We start from the raw sequence: 22,500 nt of genomic DNA, 5'->3' as shown, positions 1-22,500 counted from the left end.
CAGTAACCTAAACCTGTCACTGTCACATTGAACTGGGTGAATATGAATGACAGTAACCTAAACCTGTCACTGTTACATTGAACTGGGTGAATGACAGTAACCTAAACCTGTCACTGTTACATTGAACTGGGTGAATGACAGTAACCTAAACCTGTCACTGTTACATTGAGCTGGGTGAATATGAATGACAGTAACCTACACCTGTCACTGTTACATTGAACTGGGTGAATGACAGTAACCTAAACCTGTCACTGTTACATTGAACTGGGTGAATATGAATGACAGTAACCTAAACCTGTCACTGTTACATTGAACTGGGTGAATATGAATGACAGTAACCTAAACCTATCACTGTTACATTGAACTGGGTGAATATGAATGACAGTAACCTAAACCTGTCACTGTTACATTGAACTGGGTGAATGACAGTAACCTAAACCTGTCACTGTTACATTGAACTGGGTGAATATGAATGACAGTAACCTAAACCTGTCACTGTTACATTGAACTGGGTGAATATGAATGACAGTAACCTAAACCTGTCACTGTTACATTGAACTGGGTGAATATGAATGACAGTAACCTAAACCTGTCACTGTTACATTGAACTGGGTGAATGACAGTAACCTAAACCTGTCACTGTTACATTGAACTGGGTGAATATGAATGACAGTAACCTAAACCTGTCACTGTTACATTGAACTGGGTGAATATGAATGACAGTAACCTAAACCTGTCACTGTTACATTGAACTGGGTGAATATGAATGACAGTAACCTAAACCTATCGATGTTACATTGAACTGGGTGAATATGAATGACAGTAACCTAAACCTGTCACTGTTACATTGAACTGGGTGAATGACAGTAACCTAAACCCATCACTGTTACATTGAACTGGGTGAATATGAATGACAGTAACCTAAACCTGTCACTGTCACATTGAACTGGGTGAATATGAATGACAGTAACCTAAACCTGTCACTGTTACATTGAACTGGGTGAATGACAGTAACCTAAACCTGTCACTGTTACATTGAGCTGGGTGAATATGAATGACAGTAACCTAAACCTATCACTGTTACATTGAGCTGGGTGAATATGAATGACAGTAACCTAAACCTGTCACTGTTACATTGAGCTCGGTGAATATGAATGACAGTAACCTAAACCTGTCACTGTTACATTGAACTGGGTGAATGACAGTATCCTAAACCTGTCACTGTTACATTGAACTGGGTGAATATGAATGACAGTAACCTAAACCTGTCACTGTTACATTGAACTGGGTGAATATGAATGACAGTAACCTAAACCTGTCACTGTTACATTGAACTGGGTGAATGACAGTAACCTAAACCTGTCACTGTTACATTGAACTGGGTGAATGACAGTAACCTAAACCTATCGCTGTTACATTGAACTGGGTGAATGACAGTAACCTAAACCTGTCACTGTTACATTGAACTGGGTGAATATGAATGACAGTAACCTAAACCTATCACTGTTACATTGAACTGGGTGAATATGAATGACAGTAACCTAAACCTGTCACTGTTACATTGAACTGGGTGAATGACAGTAACCTAAACCTGTCACTGTTACATTGAACTGGGTGAATATGAATGACAGTAACCTAAACCTATCACTGTTACATTGAACTGGGTGAATGACAGTAACCTAAACCTGTCACTGTTACATTGAACTGGGTGAATATGAATGACAGTAACCTAAACCTGTCACTGTTACATTGAACTGGGTGAATGACAGTATCCTAAACCTGTCAATGTTACATTGAACTGGGTGAATGACAGTAACCTAAACCTGTCACTGTTACATTGAACTGGGTGAATATGAATGACAGTAACCTAAACCTGTCACTGTTACATTGAACTGGGTGGATATGAATGACAGTAACCTAAACCTGTCACTGTTACATTGAACTGGGTGAATATGAATGACAGTAACCTAAACCTGTCACTGTTACATTGAACTGGGTGAATATGAATGACAGTAACCTAAACCTATCGATGTTACATTGAACTGGGTGAATATGAATGACAGTAACCTAAACCTGTCACTGTTACATTGAACTGGGTGAATATGAATGACAGTAACCTAAACCTGTCACTGTTACATTGAACTGGGTGAATGACAGTAACCTAAACCCATCACTGTTACATTGAACTGGGTGAATATGAATGACAGTAACCTAAACCTGTCACTGTCACATTGAACTGGGTGAATATGAATGACAGTAACCTAAACCTGTCACTGTTACATTGAACTGGGTGAATGACAGTAACCTAAACCTGTCACTGTTACATTGAGCTGGGTGAATATGAATGACAGTAACCTAAACCTGTCACTGTTACATTGAGCTGGGTGAATATGAATGACAGTAACCTAAACCTGTCACTGTTACATTGAACTGGGTGAATGACAGTATCCTAAACCTGTCACTGTTACATTGAACTGGGTGAATGACAGTAACCTAAACCTGTCACTGTTACATTGAGCTGGGTGAATATGAATGACAGTAACCTACACCTGTCACTGTTACATTGAACTGGGTGAATGACAGTAACCTAAACCTGTCACTGTTACATTGAACTGGGTGAATATGAATGACAGTAACCTAAACCTGTCACTGTTACATTGAACTGGGTGAATATGAATGACAGTAACCTAAACCTATCACTGTTACATTGAACTGGGTGAATATGAATGACAGTAACCTAAACCTGTCACTGTTACATTGAACTGGGTGAATGACAGTAACCTAAACCTGTCACTGTTACATTGAACTGGGTGAATATGAATGACAGTAACCTAAACCTGTCACTGTTACATTGAACTGGGTGAATATGAATGACAGTAACCTAAACCTGTCACTGTTACATTGAACTGGGTGAATATGAATGACAGTAACCTAAACCTGTCACTGTTACATTGAACTGGGTGAATGACAGTAACCTAAACCTGTCACTGTTACATTGAACTGGGTGAATATGAATGACAGTAACCTAAACCTGTCACTGTTACATTGAACTGGGTGAATATGAATGACAGTAACCTAAACCTGTCACTGTTACATTGAACTGGGTGAATGACAGTAACCTAAACCTGTCACTGTCACATTGAACTGGGTGAATATGAATGACAGTAACCTAAACCTGTCACTGTTACATTGAGCTGGGTGAATATGAATGACAGTAACCTAAACCTATCACTGTTACATTGAGCTGGGTGAATATGAATGACAGTAACCTAAACCTATCACTGTTACATTGAACTGGGTGAATATGAATGACAGTAACCTAAACCTGTCACTGTCACATTGAACTGGGTGAATATGAATGACAGTAACCTAAACCTGTCACTGTTACATTGAGCTGGGTGAATATGAATGACAGTAACCTAAACCTATCACTGTTACATTGAACTGGGTGAATATGAATGACAGTAACCTAAACCTGTCACTGTTACATTGAGCTGGGTGAATATGAATGACAGTAACCTAAACCTGTCACTGTTACATTGAGCTGGGTGAATATGAATGACAGTAACCTAAACCTGTCACTGTTACATTGAACTGGGTGAATGACAGTATCCTAAACCTGTCACTGTTACATTGAACTGGGTGAATATGAATGACAGTAACCTAAACCTGTCACTGTTACATTGAACTGGGTGAATATGAATGACAGTAACCTAAACCTGTCACTGTTACATTGAACTGGGTGAATGACAGTAACCTAAACCTGTCACTGTTACATTGAACTGGGTGAATGACAGTAACCTAAACCTATCGCTGTTACATTGAACTGGGTGAATGACAGTAACCTAAACCTGTCACTGTTACATTGAACTGGGTGAATATGAATGACAGTAACCTAAACCTGTCACTGTTACATTGAACTGGGTGAATGACAGTAACCTAAACCTGTCACTGTTACATTGAACTGGGTGAATATGAATGACAGTAACCTAAACCTGTCACTGTTACATTGAACTGGGTGAATGACAGTAACCTAAACCTATCACTGTTACATTGAACTGGGTGAATGACAGTAACCTAAACCTGTCACTGTTACATTGAACTGGGTGAATATGAATGACAGTATCCTAAACCTGTCAATGTTACATTGAACTGGGTGAATATGAATGACAGTAACCTAAACCTATCACTGTTACATTGAACTGGGTGAATATGAATGACAGTAACCTAAACCTGTCACTGTTACATTGAACTGGGTGAATGACAGTAACCTAAACCTGTCACTGTTACATTGAACTGGGTGAATATGAGTGAATATGAATGACAGTAACCTAAACCTATCGATGTTACTTACATTGAACTGGGTGAATATGAATGGAATATGAATGACAGTCATCCAATATGCTGTAACAGAAATAAGGCCGTGTTCATGGAAAAGAAATGTACGTCCTCCCTCGTCTTAAACGGCAGCGACCGCCACTGACGTGTAAACCCAGGACCTCCACATCCAGCTCACTGTCAGAAACCATCTCCCTGGGAAGCTCACCTTCGTGCTCGTTTGTCTTCACCAGGGTCTTGATCTGACCGCTGTTCGTTGTCGTAACCCGACTTCAGTGGGCAAATGGTCACCTTTTGATGGCCTTTTGGCACACTAGAGGAATGTTCTCTCTTCACGGATGAATCCCAGTTTCTTTTTTCTTTCAACTGTACCGGGCAGATGGGTAGACATGATCTGGGATATGCTACGGACAACGAAAACAATTGCATTTTTCTCGATTTAGAAATTTGAATGAACAGAGACACCGTGAAGCGATCCTGAGGCCCATTGTCGTGCCATTAAATTCCTGGAAGCTGAAAAATGTCCCATGACCTGCAAACTCAGCTGAAATGTCACCCGTTGAGCATGTTTGGTATGTTCTGGATCGACGTGTACGACAGCGTGTTCCCGCCAGTAACCAGCAACATTCCACAGGCCACAATCAACAGCTGTGTGCAAAGGAGATGTGTCGCACGAGGCAAATGTTATTCACACCAGAGACTGACTGCTTTTCTGATCCACGCCCCTACTTTTGTTTACCAACTGATGCATATCTGGATTCCCAGTCATATGAAATCACGTAGATTAGGTCCAAATCTATTGTAATTTGACCGATTTCCTTATATGAACTGAACTGTAACTCAGAGAAATCGTTGACATTTTTGCATGTTATATTTTTTGTTCAGTGTAATTCAGAGAGAGCCCTTTCATTGTTAAAATAAGCATCAAATTATTATTATTATTACACCAGCTTATCTATTGATGCGTTCCGAACAGCATTTTGGCGCTTTTAAGAATGTTTCATCTCCTTCATGTTTACGATGTGATGTGAGAGGCGCTTTTTTAAAAATATGCTTATAATTCAGAAGGAGACCAAGAAGCGTCATCACCATGGAAACCATTGATCCTGTCAGGTTCTTCAGTTCATTCACTCTAGTGGAAATATCGAATGTAGCAAGAGGGGTATTTGAAATTGAATCAACTTTATTGTTCCATCACCTTTTATAAAAACAGCCTTCGATATTTTTTTTTTTACAAAATGTCATACAGTTCCTCATGCTGGCCACTAGGCGGTGACTTCTGCTTGGACACCAGCAAGGAGAGAGAGGGATGAATTAGTGGAACGTAGTAGGAGATGAAGAGTCAAAGGGTTGTTGATCCCTGGTGAAGCTTTGTATGTTTGTATGTCCTGCATCATTCATGTCTCCTGTTAACCAAACATCCTTTTGTGTGTGTGTGTGTGTGTTGTGACACCTGGGGGCTTTGGGTGTCCTGCATCATTCATGTCTCCTGTTAACCAAACATCCTTTTGTGTGTGTGTGTGTGTGTTGTGACACCTGGGGGCTTTGGGTGTTTGCCAGAAGTTACGACACACACACACACACACACACACACACACGTCCTAAGCAACACGTGACACTCAGCTCTTATCGACCAATTAAAACCAGAGAAGATCCAGACCTGGCACTATATGGGGCGGCAGGTAGTGGTTAGAGTGTAGGGACGGCAGGTAGCCTAGTGGTTAGAGTGTAGGGACGGCAGGTAGCCTGGTGGTTAGAGGCAGGTAGCCTAGTGGTTAGAGTGTCGGGACGGCAGGTAGCCTAGTGGTTAGAGTGTAGGGACGGCAGGTAGCCTAGTGGTTAGAGTGTAGGGACGGCAGGTAGCCTAGTGGTTAGAGTGTAGGGACGGCAGGTAGCCTAGTGGTTAGAGTGTAGGGACGGCAGGTAGTGGCTTGGCAGGTAGTAGCCTAGTGGTTAGACTGTAGGGACGGCAGGTAGCCTAGTGGTTAGAGGCAGGTAGCCTAGTGGTTAGAGTGTAGGGACGGCAGGTAGCCTAGTGGTTAGAGTGTAGGGACGGCAGGTAGCCTAGTGGTTAGAGTGTAGGGACGGCAGGTAGTGGCTTGGCAGGTAGTAGCCTAGTGGTTAGACTGTAGGGACGGCAGGTAGCCTAGTGGTTAGAGTGTCGGGACGGCAGGTAGCCTAGTGGTTAGAGGCAGGTAGCCTAGTGGTTAGAGGCAGGTAGCCTAGTGGTTAGAGGCAGGTAGCCTAGTGGTTAGAGGCAGTTCATTCACTGCCTCATTAAGGTGTCCAGTTGAGCTTATTTTTAAACCTCAGTAATTGTAGTGTGTGCAGTACTCTATATATTTTGTACCAATTGAGAACTTTGGTCTAATTCCCTGAGATCTGGATCTTCTCTGGAAAATCATTATTTTAGTCATTTTGGGGTTTGCTGTAGGTCATGTGCTGTGGGGGTTTACCGCCAGGGCCCAGGTCTGGCAGTACTGCTCTAGCAGGTCCAGGCTCTGCTGTAGGCCATGTGCTGTGGGGGTTTACTGTCAGGGTCCAGGTCTGGCAGTACTGCTCTAGCAGGTCCAGGCTCTGCTGTAGGCCATGTGCTGTGGGGGTTTACTCCCAGGGCCCAGGTCTGGCAGTACTGCTCTAGCAGGTCCAGGCTCTGCTGTAGGTCATGTGCTGTGGGTGACAGCAGGCACAGGTCATCTGCGAAGAGTAGTCATTTTACCTCTGAATTGTGGAGACTAACACCAGGGTCTGAGGACTTTTCTAGAATAGTGGCCAATTCTTTGATGTAAATATTGAAGATTGCAGGGCTCAGATTGCAACTCTGACTAAGGCCCCGCCCCTGACAAAGGCCCCGCCCCTGGCAAAGGCCCCGCCCCTGATTAAATAATTATGTTATTTTCTTGCCAATTTTGATGCTGCACGTATTGCCAGTATACATTGATTTAATTATGTCATGTTTTACCACTTTCAGTAACTTTGTAGAACAGTCCTGTATGCCAATTAGAATCAAATGCTGGTGGACGTCTTTATCTATCAGGGTGTGTGAGGGATACATATGATCGGTCATGCATTATTTTGATATAAATCCAGTTAGTCTTTTACTCAAGACATTGTGCATTGACATGTGCATTGACATTAAGGAAGTTTAGAACTCTTACATTTATAATACGACAGAAATCCTTCCCCAGGTTACACAAATGCCTCTGTAATTATTAGGGTCAAATTTGTCTCTGTTCTTAAAGATTGGAGTTATGAGTTTTTGATTCCAGATGTCAGGGAAATAACCTACACTCAGGATCAAATGAAACAGTTTTAATATAGCCAATATAAATGATTTTTGCACTAGTGAGTTTGAGCAGCTCATTTAGAATGCCATCAGGTCTGCATGATTTATTTTTTAAATTAGAGGGAGTAGTAGTTTCTTTCTTTTTTTCTCCTGGTCAGTAATTGGAGTCCAATGGATTTTGATTGTCATTTTATAGCGTTTTCTGTGTTTGCATCAATTTAATGTTGTAGAGCGTCATCATTTTTGTTTCGCTAATTCCTCTTGTTTAGATTTTCCTAGGTTTTTTCCAATTTTGCCAGAAGTTGTTTGTGATTATAGACTCTTCAATTAGTGTCAGCTGCTTGCTGTGGTACTGTGCTTTATGGGTTCTGACTTTATAGTGTTTTTAAAGTTTCACAGTTTAATTGTGTTCTAAAACAGTTGTCTCTGCTGTCTCTCTCTACTGTCTCTCTCTCTGTCTGCTGTCTCTCTCTACTGTCTCTCTCTCTGCTGTCTCTCTCTCTGTCTCTCTCTCTCTGCTGTCTCTCTCTGCTGTCTCTCTCTCTGTCTCTCTCTCTGTCTGCTGTCTCTCTCTACTGTCTCTCTCTCTGCTGTCTCTCTCTCTGTCTCTCTCTCTCTGCTGTCTCTCTCTGCTGTCTCTCTCTCTGTCTCTCTCTCTGTCTGCTGTCTCTCTCTACTGTCTCTCTCTGTCTGCTGTCTCTCTCTACTGTCTCTCTCTCTGCTGTCTCTCTCTGCTGTCTCTCTCTCTGTCTGCTGTCTCTCTCTACTGTCTCTCTCTCTGCTGTCTCTCTCTCTGTCTCTCTCTCTCTGCTGTCTCTCTCTGCTGTCTCTCTCTACTGTCTCTCTCTCTGTCTCTCTCTACTGTCTCTCTCTCTGCTGTCTCTCGCTCTGCTGTCTCTCTCTACTGTCTCTCTCTCTGTCTCTCTCGCTCTGCTGTCTCTCTCTACTGTCTCTCTCTCTGCTGTCTCTCTCTGCTGTCTCTCTCTACTGTCTCTCTCTCTGTCTCTCTCTACTGTCTCTCTCTCTGTCTCTCTCTGCTGTCTCTCTCTCTACTGTCTCTCTCTCTACTGTCTCTCTCTCTACTGTCTCTCTCTCTACTGTCTCTCTCTGCTGTCTCTCTCTACTGTCTCTCTCTCTGTCTCTCTCGCTCTGCTGTCTCTCTCTACTGTCTCTCTCTCTACTGTCTCTCTCTCTGCTGTCTCTCTCTGCTGTCTCTCTCTACTGTCTCTCTCTCTGTCTCTCTCGCTCTGCTGTCTCTCTCTACTGTCTCTCTCTCTGTCTCTCTCTCTCTGCTGTCTCTCGCTCTGCTGTCTCTCTCTGCTGTCTCTCTCTACTGTCTCTCTCTCTGTCTCTCTCGCTCTGCTGTCTCTCTCTACTGTCTCTCTCTCGCTCTCTCTCTGCTGTCTCTCTCTCGCTCTCTCTCTGCTGTCTCTCTCTCGCTCTCTCTGCTGTCGCTCTCTCTACTGTCTCTCTCTCTGTCTCTCTCTCTCTGCTGTCTCTCTCTCGCTCTCTCTCTGCTGTCTCTCTCTCGCTCTCTCTGCTGTCGCTCTCTCTGCTGTCTCTCTCTCTGCTGTCTCTCTCTCTCACTCTCTCTGCTGTCTCTCTCTCTCTCTCTGCTGTCTCTCTCTCTCTCTCTCTGCTGTCTCTCACTCTCTCTCTCTGCTGTCTCTCTCTCGCTCTCTCTCTGCTGTCTCTCTCTCGCTCTCTCTGCTGTCGCTCTCTCTGCTGTCTCTCTCTCGCTCTCTCTCTGCTGTCTCTCTCTCGCTCTCTCTCTGCTGTCTCTCTCTCGCTCTCTCTCTGCTGTCTCTCTCTCTCTCTCTCTGCTGTCTCTCACTCTCTCTACTGTCTCTCTCTCTCTCTTTGCTGTCTCTCTCTGCTCTCTCTCTCTCTGCTGTCTCTCTCGCTCTCTCTGCTGTCTCTCTCGCTCTCTCTACTGTCTCTCTCTCTCTATCTCTCTACTGTCTCTCTCTCTCGCTCTCTCTGCTGTCTCTCTCTCTCGCTCTCTCTGCTGTCTCTCACTCTCTCTCTCTCTGCTGTCTCTCTCTCTCTCTCTGCTGTCTCTCACTCTCTCTACTGTCTCTCTCTCTCTTTGCTGTCTCTCTCTGCTCTCTCTCTCTCTGCTGTCTCTCTCGCTCTCTCTGCTGTCTCTCTCGCTCTCTCTACTGTCTCTCTCTCTCGCTCTCTCTGCTGTCTCTCACTCTCGCTCTCTCTGCTGTCTCTCACTCTCGCTCTCTCTGCTGTCTCTCTCTCTCTCGCTCTCTCTGCTGTCTCTCTCTCTCGCTCTCTCTGCTGTCTCTCTCTCTCGCTCTCTCTGCTGTCTCTCACTCTCTACTGTCTCTCTCTCTCTCTCTTTGCCGTCTCTCTCTCTCTGCTGTCTCTCTCTCTCTGCTGTCTCTCTCTCTCACTCTCTCTGCTGTCTCTCTCTCTCACTCTCTCTGCTGTCTCTCTCTCACTCTCTCTGCTGTCTCTCTCGCTCTCTCTCTGCTGTCTCTCTCTCTCTCTCTCTCTGCTGTCTCTCACTCTCTCTACTGTCTCTCTCTCTCTCTCTTTGCTGTCTCTGTCTCTGCTCTCTCTCTCTCTGCTGTCTCTCTCGCTCTCTCTGCTGTCTCTCTCTGCTCTCTCTCTCTCTCTCTGCTGTCTCTCTCTCTCGCTCTCTCTCTGCTGTCTCTCTCTCTCGCTCTCTCTGCTGTCTCTCACTCTCTCTCTCTCTGCTGTCTCTCTCTCTCTCTCTCTCTGCTGTCTCTCACTCTCTCTACTGTCTCTCTCTCTCTCTCTTTGCTGTCTCTCTCTCTGCTCTCTCTCTCTCTGCTGTCTCTCTCTCTCTCTCTACTGTCTCTCTCTCTCGCTCTCTCTCTGCTGTCTCTCTCTCGCTCTCTCTGCTGTCTCTCTCTCTCGCTCTCTCTGCTGTCTCTCTCTCTCGCTCTCTCTGCTGTCTCTCTCTCTCTCGCTCTCTCTGCTCTCTCTCTCTCGCTCTCTCTGCTGTCTCTCGCTCTCTCTGCTGTCTCTCTCTCTCGCTCTCTCTGCTGTCTCTCTCTCTCGTGCTCTCTCTGCTGTCTCTCTCTCTCTCTGCTGTCTCCTTCTCTCGCTCTCTCTGCTGTCTCTCTCTCTCTCTGCTGTCTCCTTCTCTCGCTCTCTCTGCTGTCTCTCTCTCTCGCTCTCTCTGCTGTCTCTCTCTCTCGCTCTCTCTGCTGTCTCTCTCTCTGCTGTCTCTCTCGCTCTCTCTGCTGTCTCTCTGCTGTCTCTCTCACTCTCTCTGCTGTCTCTCTCTCTGCTGTCTCTCTCGCTCTCTCTGCTGTCTCTCTCTGCTGTCTCTCTCGCTCTCTCTGCTGTCTCTCTCTCTGCTGTCTCTCTCTCTCTCAATTCAATTCAATTCAATTCAAGGGCTTTATTGGCATGGGAAACATGTGTTAACATTGCCAAAGCAAGTGAGGTAGACAACATACAAAGTGAATATATAAGGTGAAAAACAACAAAAATGAACAGTAAACATTACACATACAGAAGTTTCAAAACAGTAAAGACATTACAAATGTCATATTATATATATATATATATATAAATATACAATGTACAAATAGTTAAAGGACACAAGATAAAATAAATAAGCATAAATATGGGTTGTATTTACAATGGTGTTTGTTCTTCACTGGTTGCCCTTTTCTCGTGGCAACAGGTCACAAATCTTGCTGCTGTGATGGCACACTGTGGAATTTCACCCAGTAGATATGGGAGTTTTTCAAAATTGGATTTGTTTTCGCATTCTTTGTGGATCTGTGTGATCTGGGGGAAATATGTATCTCTAATATGGTCATACATTGGGCAGGAGGTTAGGAAGTGCAGCTCAGTTTCCACCTCATTTTGTGGGCAGTGAGCACATAGCCTGTCTTCTCTTGAGAGCCATGTCTGCCTACGGCGGCCTTTCTCAATAGCAAGGCTATGCTCACTGAGTCTGTACATAGTCAAAGCTTTCCTTAATTTTGGGTCAGTCACAGTGGTCAGGTATTCTGCCGCTGTGTACTCTCTGTTTAGGGCCAAATAGCATTCTAGTTTGCTCTGTTTTTTTGTTAATTCTTTCCAATGTGTTAAGTAATTATCTTTTTGTTTTCTCATGATTTGGTTGGGTCTAATTGTGCTGTTGTCCTGGGGCTCTGTAGGGTGTGTTTGTGTTTGTGAACAGAGCCCCAGGACCAGCTTGCTTAGGGACTCTTCTCCAGGTTCATCTCTCTGTAGGTGATGGCTTTGTTATGGAAGGTTTGTGAATCGCTTCCTTTTAGGTGGTTGTAGAATTTAATGGCTCTTTTCTGGATTTTGATAATTAGTGGGTATCGGCCTAATTCTGCTCTGCATGCATTATTTGGTGTTTTACGTTGTACACGGAGGATATTTTTGCAGAATTCTGCGTGCAGAGTCTCAATTTGGTGTTTGTCCCATTTTGTGAAGTCTTGGTTGGTGAGCGGACCCCAGACCTCACAACCATAAAGGGCAATGGGCTCTATGACTGATTCAAGTATTTTTAGCCAAATCCTAATTGGTATGTTGAAATGTATGTTTCTTTTGATGGCATAGAATGCCCTTCTTGCCTTGTCTCTCAGATCGTTCACAGCTTTGTGGAAGTTACCTGTGGCGCTGATGTTTAGGCCAAGGTATGTATAGTTTTTTGTGTGCTCTAGGGCAACAGTGTCTAGATGGAATTTGTATTTGTGGTCCTGGTGACTTTTTTGGAACACCATTATTTTGGTCTTACTGAGATTTACTGTCAGGGCCCAGGTCTGACAGAATCTGTGCATAAGATCTAGGTGCTGCTGTAGGCCCTCCTTGGTTGGTGACAGAAGCACCAGATCATCAGCAAACAGCAGACATTTGACTTCGGATTCTAGTAGGGTGAGGCCGGGTGCTGCAGACTTTTCTAGTGCCCGCGCCAATTCGTTGATATATATGTTGAAGAGGGTGGGGCTTAAGCTGCATCCCTGTCTAACCCCACGACCCTGTGTGAAGAAATGTGTGTGTTTTTTGCCAATTTTAACCGCACACTTGTTGTTTGTGTACATGGATTTTATAATGTCGTATGTTTTACCCCCAACACCACTTTCCATCAGTTTGTATAGCAGACCCTCATGCCAGATTGAGTCGAAGGCTTTTTTGAAATCAACAAAGCATGAGAAGACTTTGCCTTTGTTTTGGTTTGTTTGGTTGTCAATTAGGGTGTGCAGGGTGTGCAGGGTGCAGGGTGTGCAGGTCTCTCTCTGCTGTCTCTCTCGCTCTCTCTGCTGTCTCTCTCGCTCTCTCTGCTGTCTCTCTCGCTCTCTCTGCTGTCTCTCTCTCTGCTGTCTCTCTCGCTCTCTCTGCTGTCTCTCTCTCTGCTGTCTCTCTCGCTCTCTCTGCTGTCTCTCTCTCTGCTGTCTCTCTCTGCTGTCTCTCTCTCTGCTGTCTCTCTCTCTGCTGTCTCTCTCTCTGCTGGCTCTCTCGCTCTCTCTGCTGTCTCTCTCTCTGCCGTCTCTCTCGCTCTCTCTGCTGTCTCTCTCTCTGCCGTCTCTCTCGCTCTCTCTGCTGTCTCTCTCTCTGCCGTCTCTCGCTCTCTCTGCTGTCTCTCTCTCTGCCGTCTCTCTCGCTCTCTCTACTGTCTCTCTCTCTCGCTCTCTCTGCCGTCTCTCTCGCTCTCTCTGCTGTCTCTCTCTCTACTGTCTCTCTCTACTGTCTCTCTGTCTTGCTCTCTCTACTGTCTCTCTCTCTCGCTCTCTCTGCTGTCTCTCTCTCTCTGCTGTCTCTCTCTCTCGCTCTTTCTGCTGTCTCTCGCTCTCTCTGCTGTCTCTCTCTCTCGCTCTCTCTGCTGTCTCTCTCTCTCGCTCTCTCTCTGCTGTCTCTCGCTCTCTCTGCTGTCTCTCTCTCTCGCTCTGCTGTCTCTCTCTCTCTCGCTCTCTCTGCTGTCTCTCTCTCTCTGCTGTCTCTCTCTCTCTCTGCTGTCTCTCTCTCTCTCTCTGCTGTCTCTCTCTCGCTCTCTTTGCTGTCTTTCTCTCTCGCTCTCTCTCTGCTGTCTCTCGCTCTCTCTCTGCTGTCTCTCGCTCTCTCTGCTGTCTCTCTCTCTCGCTCTCTCTGCTGTCTCTCTCTCGCTCTCTCTGCTGTCTCTCTCTCTCGTTCTCTCTGCTGTCTCTCTCTCTCGCTCTCTCTGCTGTCTCTCTCTCTCGCTCTCTCTGCTGTCTATCTCTCTCGCTCTCTCTCTGCTGTCTCTCTCTCTCGCTCTCTCTCTGCTGTCTCTCTCTCTCGCTCTCTCTGCTGTCTCTCTCTCTCGCTCTCTCTGCTGTCTCTCTCTCTCTCTCTGCTGTCTCTCTCTCTCGCTCTGCTGTCTCTCGCTCTCTCTGCTGTCTCTCTCTCTCGCTCTCTCTGCTGTCTCTCTCTCTCGCTCTCTCTGCTGTCTCGCTCTCTCTGCTGTCTCTCTCTCTCACTGTCTCTGCTGTCTCTCTCTCTCGCTGTCTCTGCTGTCTCTCTCTCGCTCTCTCTGCTGTCTCTCTCTCTCGCTCTCTCTGCTGTCTCTCTCTCTCGCTCTCTTTGCTGTCTCTCTCTCTCGCTCTCTCTGCTGTCTCTCTCTCTCTCTCGCTCTCTCTCTGCTGTCTCTCGCTCTCTCTGCTGTCTCTCACTCTCGCTCTCTCTGCTGTCTCTCTCTGCTGTCTCTCTCTCTCGCTCTCTCTGCTGTCTCTGCTGTCTCTCTCTCTCTCTGCTGTCTCTCTCTCTGCTGTGTCTCTCTCTCTCTCTGCTGTCTCTCTCTGCTGTCTCTCTCTCTCTCTGCTGTCTCTCTCTCTGCTGTGTCTCTCTGCTGTCTCTCTCTCTCGCTCTCTCTGCTGTCTCTCTCTCTCGCTCTCTCTGCTGTCTCTCTCTCTCTCTGCTGTCTCTCTCTCTCTCTCTGCTGTCTCTCTCTGCTGTCTCTCTCTCTCTCTGCTGTCTCTCTCGCTCTGCTGTCTCTCTCTGCTGTCTCTCTCTGCTGTCTCTCTCTCTGCTGTCTCTCTCTGCTGTCTCTCTCTCTCTCTGCTGTCTCTCTCTCTCTCTGCTGTGTCTCTCTCTCTCTCTGCTGTCTCTCTCTGCTGTGTCTCTCTCTGCTGTCTCTCTCTGCTGTCTCTCTCTCTCTCTCTGCTGTCTCTCTCTCTCTCTGCTGTCTCTCTCTCTCTCTGCTGTCTCTCTCTCTGCTGTCTCTCTCTCTGCTGTGTCTCTCTCTCTCTCTGCTGTCTCTCTCTCTCTGCTGTCTCTCTCTGCTGTCTCTCTCTCTGCTGTCTCTCTCTCTCTCTCTCTCTCTGCTGTCTCTCTCTCTCTCTCTCTCTCTCTGCTGTCTCTCTCTCTCTCTCTCTCTGCTGTCTCTCTCTCTCTCTCTCTCTCTGCTGTCTCTCTCTCTCTCTCTCTCTCTCTGCTGTCTCTCTCTCGATCCTACTCTAGCCACCTTTCTTCACTCGATAAAGAAATACACTTTTGCCGTTTAATGGATACCCTTTATCACCAATGAGCCCATAAATCCTCTGTCAAGAAAAATACAGTCTGTCATTGTGATCACAGACAGAATGACAGCAGAACTACCACACTAAGAGAAACTCTGCAACAGGCTCATTGTGATCACAGACAGAATGACAGCAGAACTACCACACCAAGAGAAACTCTGCAACAGGCTCATTGTGATCACAGACAGAATGACAGCAGAACTACCACACCAAGAGAAACTCTGCAACAGGCTCATTGTGATCACAGACAGAATGACAGTAGAACTACCACACTAAGAGAAACTCTGCAACAGGCTCATTGTGATCACAGACAGAATGACAGTAGAACTACCACACTAAGAGAAACTCTGCAACAGGCTCATTGTGATCATAGACAGAATGACAGTAGAACTACCACACCAAGAGAAACTCTGCAACAGGCTCATTGTGATCACAGACAGAATGACAGTAGAACTACCACACCAAGAGAAACTCTGCAACAGGCTCATTGTGATCACAGACAGAATGACAGCAGAACTACCACACTAAGAGAAACTCTGCAACAGGCTCATTGTGATCACAGACAGAATGACAGTAGAACTACCACACTAAGAGAAACTCTGCAACAGGCTCATTGTGATCACAGACAGAATGACAGTAGAACTACCACACTAAGAGAAACTCTGCAACAGGCTCATTGTGATCACAGACAGAATGACAGTAGAACTACCACACTAAGAGAAACTCTGCAACAGGCTCATTGTGATCACAGACAGAATGACAGTAGAACTACCACACTAAGAGAAACTCTGCAACAGGCTCATTGTGATCACAGACAGAATGACAGTAGAACTACCACACTAAGAGAAACTCTGCAACAGGCTCATTGTGATCACAGACAGAATGACAGTAGAACTACCACACTAAGAGAAACTCTGCAACAGGCTCATTGTGATCACAGACAGAATGACAGTAGAACTACCACACCAAGAGAAACTCTGCAACAGGCTCATTGTGATCACAGACAGAATGACAGCAGAACTACCACACTAAGAGAAACTCTGCAACAGGCTCATTGTGATGATCACAGAGAGTGTTGTCATGCTCTTAAGAACGGAAAGCCACAATGCGTCCTGGCCTGGGCGTGAATGATGCAGTTCCCATATTTGGCGGGTTGCGATTGGTGGCAGCCAGCTTGTGGTATCATTGTTGTAGGACTGCAGGATGTCCTGAGGAAGACACTCCGCACTCTTGCCTCTACTGGGGCCAGTACAGCACAGCAGCTGTCTAGCGTTCACAGCAGGGAGGCGCACGGCACGCTCTACACCTCCTGTCACCCCCTCGGCCTCCTGAGGCGCTGGAACGAGATCCCGTCTTCTCCAACTCCCGTCCTGAAGGGGACCAGAAATTTGACTTTTTGTTTCTGTTTTTGTGTCTTTTGGTTGTTGTCGGTTCTGCTGCATAAGGAAAAAGTGTAAGTGTCAAGAAAGAGAAGACTGCTCTTCTGTACTGGGAGGGCAGAGGAGAGCATAGCCAGGAGTGTGCTCTCCGATTGACCGGACAGACCGTTGACTAGACAGAGAGACGGAGTGGGTACGTTTTTTGTTTTTGTTGCAGTGGTTGTTTTTTTAAAGCTTTTCTCTAGTGTTGTCTAAGATTTCAAGCTGCCTGAGTCGTTTCCTGTGGCGGAGAGACAGGAAGCTACTATGTGATGTCTGATTCCTCTTCTCTCTCTCTCTCTCTCTCTCTCTCTCTCTGCATGTTTTATTGGGCTTCCTCAGCCTGGCTTCTGTCTCTCTCTGATCTGAACTGTTTCCTGTGTAAGAAAGCCAACGTGTTCTGGAAGACTCGTCGAGGCTCTGGGGCCTCAATATTCCTTCAAAGCATTTGCACAGTGTATTTTCAGACTGCTCACAGGAAAGGAAATATGGCTGTAGTCTTGACCGGTTCAGTGAGTCTGTGACCTGTTAGTACATATGAATTGGAAACGTATATATTAACGGGTATGATAATAATCTGATAATAATCTGATGCTTTGGTTAGCACCATTCTCTTCTCCTGCGCTTCAACACGATTTCCAATACATTTTTTGGACACAAAGAAATGTTGCAAATGTACAACCCTGACTGTTCTGGTCCATAGGGACAACCCTGACTGTTCTGGTCCAAGGGACAACCCTGACTGTTCTGGTCCAAATGGACAACCCTGACTGTTCTGGTCCATAGGGACAACCCTGACTGTTCTGGTCCATAGGGACAACCCTGACTGTTCTGGTCCAAATGGACAACCCTGACTGTTCTGGTCCATAGGGACAACCCTGACTGTTCTGGTTCAAATGGACAACCCTGACTGTTCTGGTCCAAATGGACAATCCTGACTGTTCTGGTCCAAATGGACAACCCTGACTGTTCTGGTCCATAGGGACAACCCTGACTGTTCTGGTCCAAATGGACAACCCTGACTGTTCTGGTCCAAATGGACAACCCTGACTGTTCTGGTCCATAGGGACAACCCTGACTGTTCTGGTCCATAGGGACAACCCTGACTGTTCTGGTCCATAGGGACAACCCTGACTGTTCTGGTCCATAGGGACAACCCTGACTGTTCTGGTCCATAGGGACAACCCTGACTGTTCTGGTCCAAATGGACAACCCTGACTGTTCTGGTCCAAATGGACAACCCTGACTGTTCTGGTCCAAATGGACAACCCTGACTGTTCTGGTCCATAGGGACAACCCTGACTGTTCTGGTCCATAGGGACAACCCTGACTGTTCTGGTCCATAGGGACAACCCTGACTGTTCTGGTCCATAGGGACAACCCTGACTCTTCTGGTCCATAGGGACAACCCTGACTGTTCTGGTCCAAATGGACAACCCTGACTGTTCTGGTCCAAATGGACAACCCTGACTGTTCTGGTCCAAATGGACAACCCTGACTGTTCTGGTCCATAGGGACAACCCTGACTGTTCTGGTCCAAATGGACAACCCTGACTGTTCTGGTCCATAGGGACAACCCTGACTGTTCTGGTCCATAGGGACAACCCTGACTGTTCTGGTCCATAGGGACAACCCTGACTGTTCTGGTCCATAGGGACAACACTGACTGTTCTGGTTTATAGGGACAACCCTGACTGTTCTGGTCCATAGGGACAACCCTGACTGTTTTGGGCCATAGGGACAACCCTGACTGTTCTGGTCCAAATGGACAACCCTGACTGTTCTGGTCCAAATGGACAACCCTGACTGTTCTGGTCCAAATGAACGACCCTGACTGTTCTGGTCCAAATGGATGACCCTGACTGTTCCGGACCATAGGGACAACCCCATTAGTTCCTGCCAAGGCAGCAGCTACTCTTCCTGGGGTTTATTATGGATCCCCATTAGTTCCTGCCAAGGCAGCAGCTACTCTTCCTGGGGTTTATTATGGATCCCCATTAGTTCCTGCCAAAGCAGCAGCTACTCTTCCTGGGGTTTATTATGGATCCACATTAGTTCCTGCCAAGGCAGCAGCTACTCTTCCTGGGGTTTATTATGGATCCCCATTAGTTCCTGCCAAGGCAGCAGCTACTCTTCCTGGGGTTTATTATGGATCCCCATTAGTTCCTGCCAAGGCAGCAGCTACTCTTCCTGGGGTTTATTATGGATCCCCATTAGTTCCTGCCAAGGCAGCAGCTACTCTTCCTGGGGTTTATTATGGATCCCCATTAGTTCCTGCCAAGGCAGCAGCTACTCTTCCTGGGGTTTATTATGGAGCCCCCTTTTGTTCCTACCAAGGCAGCAGCTACTCTTCCTAGGGTTTATTATGGATCCCCATTAGTTCCTGCCAAGGCAGCAGCTACTCTTCCTGGGGTTTATTATGGAGCCCCCTTTTGTTCCTACCAAGGCAGCAGCTACTCTTCCTGGGGTTTATTATGGATCCCCATTAGTTCCTGCCAAGGCAGCAGCTACCCTTCCTGGGGTTTATTATGGATCCCCATTAGTTCCTGCCAAAGCAGCAGCTACTCTTCCTGGGGTTTATTATGGATCCCCATTAGTTCCTGCCAAGGCAGCAGCTACTCTTCCTGGGGTTTATTATGGATCCACATTAGTTCCTGCCAAGGCAGCAGCTACTCTTCCTGGGGTTTATTATGGATCCCCATTAGTTCCTGCCAAGGCAGCAGCTACTCTTCCTGGTGTTTATTATGGATCCCCATTAGTTCCTGCCAAGGCAGCAGCTACTCTTCCTGGGGTTTATTATGGATCCCCATTAGTTCCTGCCAAGGCAGCAGCTACTCTTCCTGGTGTTTATTATGGATCCCCATTAGTTCCTGCCAAGGAATCAACTACTGTTCCTGGGGTCCAAAACACATTAAGGCATTTACATTACATATAAAACTAAATATAAAACAGTACATCATATAACATCATTACACCACTACATATCTACAATACAAACATGTATAATACCACCACACAACAATATGACTGTGTGTGTTTCTTCACAGTCCCCGTTGTTCCATAAGGTGTATTTTATTTATCTAATTTGACTGCTTTACCTGATGTGGAATAGAGTTCCATGTAGTCATTGCTCTGTGTAGTACTGTGTGTTTCCCATAGTCTGTTCTGGACTTGAGGACTGTGAAGAGACCTCTGGTGGCATGTTTTCCCGGGGGTATACATGGATGTCTGAGCTGTGTGTTAGTAGTTTAAACAGACCTCTGGTGACATGTTTTCTGGGGTATACATGGATGTCTGAGCTGTGTGTTAGTAGTTTAAACAGACCTCTGGTGGCATGTTTTCCCGGGGGTATACATGGATGTCTGAGCTGTGTGTTAGTAGTTTAAACAGACCTCTGGTGGCATGTTTTCTGGGGGTATACATGGATGTCTGAACTGTGTGCCAGTCGTTTGAACAGACAGCTCGATGCCGTGGTTATATTTTGTGAGTTAATGATTCTGAGAAGATCATGACTGAATGGTGTTGTCACAGTGTTTGTGGAGGGTCAACAACTTTTCTCAAGTCCATGAAAACCAAAATAATAATACAACCAAATACACATTTGCATCTACAGAAGCTAGGAAGTTAATAAATGTAGCTTATTTCTTAAATGCTTAATTTACTGTAGGACCTAATGAATGAATGAAATGACTGTTTAATTGAATTCAATCAGCCCAATGAATGAAGCAATAATTGTGTGTGGATCTAACATGACAGCCATCTTACTGTGTGTGTGTGTGTGTGTGTGTGTGTGTGTGTGTGTGTGTGTATGTGTGTGTGTGTTATGCTGACAACATACAAATCCATTATTTAGCTTTATGACCAGGCTAACTCTCTGACTGTTTTTGTTGCCTGTTTGCTGGCTGGCTGAAGAATGTGACTTGGTCTCTGGTTGAAGTTCTCATGTGGTTTTTAATCACTTTCCAACAGGCATTAACGTCAAGGAGGTAAACCAGGAAAACACAACTGCTATATTCGGCGAGATATACGCGTCCATTGACACTTTGGCATTCACATTTGGCAATGTGTGAGTACGACTTTTTTACCTTTCACCTTTTTCAACACTGTTGGCTTTTTAGTAACCTCTTGTCAAAGGGCCAGAGATTTATGGTGTAGACAGCACTCAATACTTTCTGCTAACAGTCAAACCAACAAGTCTTGATTGTATTAGTTAACATTGAGCCTATTCAGCAATCGTACTATGTCCACATGAACGTTTCTCTTAAACCACACTGAGCATTGTTAGGTAGTGGTCTACATAAATATGCAACTTTAATTGCAATTAACAATTAATTAATTGAAATGTTTCATATTAACTTGGACACTGGGCTTTATCCTCTAGCCTTGCACACTTGGCTTTATCCTCTAGCCTTGCACACTGGGCTTTATCCTCTAGCCTCGCACACTGGGCTTTATCCTCTCTGGGCTTTATCCTCTAGCCTCGCACACTTGGCTTTATCCTCTAGCCTTGCACACTGGGCTTTATCCTCTAGCCTCGCACACTGGGCTTTATCCTCTAGCCTTGCACACTTGGCTTTATCCTCTAGTCTTGGACACTGGGCTTTATCCTCTAGCCTTGCACACTGGGCTTTATCCTCTAGCCTTGCACACTTGGCTTTATCCTCTAGCCTTGGACACTGGGCTTTATCCTCTAGCCTTGCACACTTGGCTTTATCCTCTAGCCTTGGACACTGGGCTTTATCCTCTAGCCTTGCACACTTGGCTTTATCCTCTAGCCTTGGACACTGGGCTTTATCCTCTAGCCTTGCACACTGGGCTTTATCCTCTAGCCTTGCACACTTGGCTTTATCCTCTAGCCTTGGACACTGGGCTTTATCCTCTAGCCTTGCACACTGGGCTTTATCCTCTAGCCTTGCACACTGGACTTTATCCTCTAGCCTTGCACACTGGGCTTTATCCTCTAGCCTTGCACACTGGGCTTTATCCTCTAGCCTTGCACACTGGTCTTTATCCTCTAGCCTTGCACACTGGGCTTTATCCTCTAGCCTTGCACACTGGGCTTTATCCTCTAGCCTTGCACACTGGGCTTTATCCTCTAGCCTCGCACACTGGGCTTTATCCTCTAGCCTTGCACACTGGGCTTTATCCTCTAGCCTTGCACACTGGGCTTTATCCTCTAGCCTCGCACACTGGGCTTTATCCTCTAGCCTTGCACACTTGGCTTTATCCTCTAGCCTTGCACACTGGGCTTTATCCTCTAGCCTTGCACACTGGGCTTTATCCTCTAGCCTTGCACACTGGGCTTTATCCTCTAGCCTTGCACACTGGGCTTTATCCCTCTAGCCTTGCACACTGCACACTTTATCCTCTAGCCTTGCACACTGGGCTTTATCCTCTAGCCTTGCACTCTGGGCTTTATCCTCTAGCCTTGCACACTGGGCTTTATCCTCTAGCCTTGCACACTGGGCTTTATCCTCTAGCCTTGCACACTGGGCTTTATCCTCTAGCCTTGCACACTTGGCTTTATCCTCTAGCCTTGCACACTGGGCTTTATCCTCTAGCCTTGCACACTGGGCTTTATCCTCTAGCCTTGCACTCTGGGCTTTATCCTCTAGCCTTGCACACTGGGCTGGGCTTTATCCTAGCCTTGCACACTGGGCTTTATCCTCTAGCCTTGCACACTGGGCTTTATCCTCTAGCCTTGCACACTGGGCTTTATCCTCTAGCCTTGCACACTGGGCTTTATCCTCTCTGGGCTTTATCCTCTAGCCTTGCACACTGGGCTTTATCCTCTAGCCTTGCACACTGGGCTTTATCCTCTAGCCTTGCACACTGGGCTTTATCCTCTAGCCTTGCACACTGGGCTTTATCCTCTCTGGGCTTTATCCTCTAGCCTTGCACACTGGGCTTTATCCTCTAGCCTTGCACACTGGGCTTTATCCTCTAGCCTTGCACACTGGGCTTTATCCTCTAGCCTTGC

The 22,500-nt window shown here is 46.1% G+C and overlaps 1 protein-coding gene and 2 pseudogenes across 1 annotated transcript in view; 1 reads left to right on the top strand and 2 right to left on the bottom strand.

Moving 5' to 3' along the window:
* The window catches only part of LOC115122590 (rho GTPase-activating protein 29-like), an 86,321-nt gene that overhangs the window by 11,924 nt on the left and 51,897 nt on the right, over positions 1-22,500 (top strand). The window contains 1 exon segment of the mRNA XM_065005966.1: positions 20,490-20,586. Within this exon segment, the coding sequence (XP_064862038.1) occupies positions 20,490-20,586 (97 nt within the window).
* On the bottom strand, positions 4,891-10,781 carry LOC135562753 (trichohyalin-like; annotated as a pseudogene).
* On the bottom strand, positions 12,770-14,994 carry LOC135562752 (apical junction molecule-like; annotated as a pseudogene).

Source organism: Oncorhynchus nerka, linkage group LG20 (genome assembly GCF_034236695.1).
Source record: "Oncorhynchus nerka isolate Pitt River linkage group LG20, Oner_Uvic_2.0, whole genome shotgun sequence".
Lineage (NCBI taxonomy): Eukaryota > Metazoa > Chordata > Actinopteri > Salmoniformes > Salmonidae > Oncorhynchus > Oncorhynchus nerka.
The sequence above is the reverse complement of the archived record's forward strand: the minus strand, read 5'-3'. Positions and strand labels throughout refer to the sequence as shown.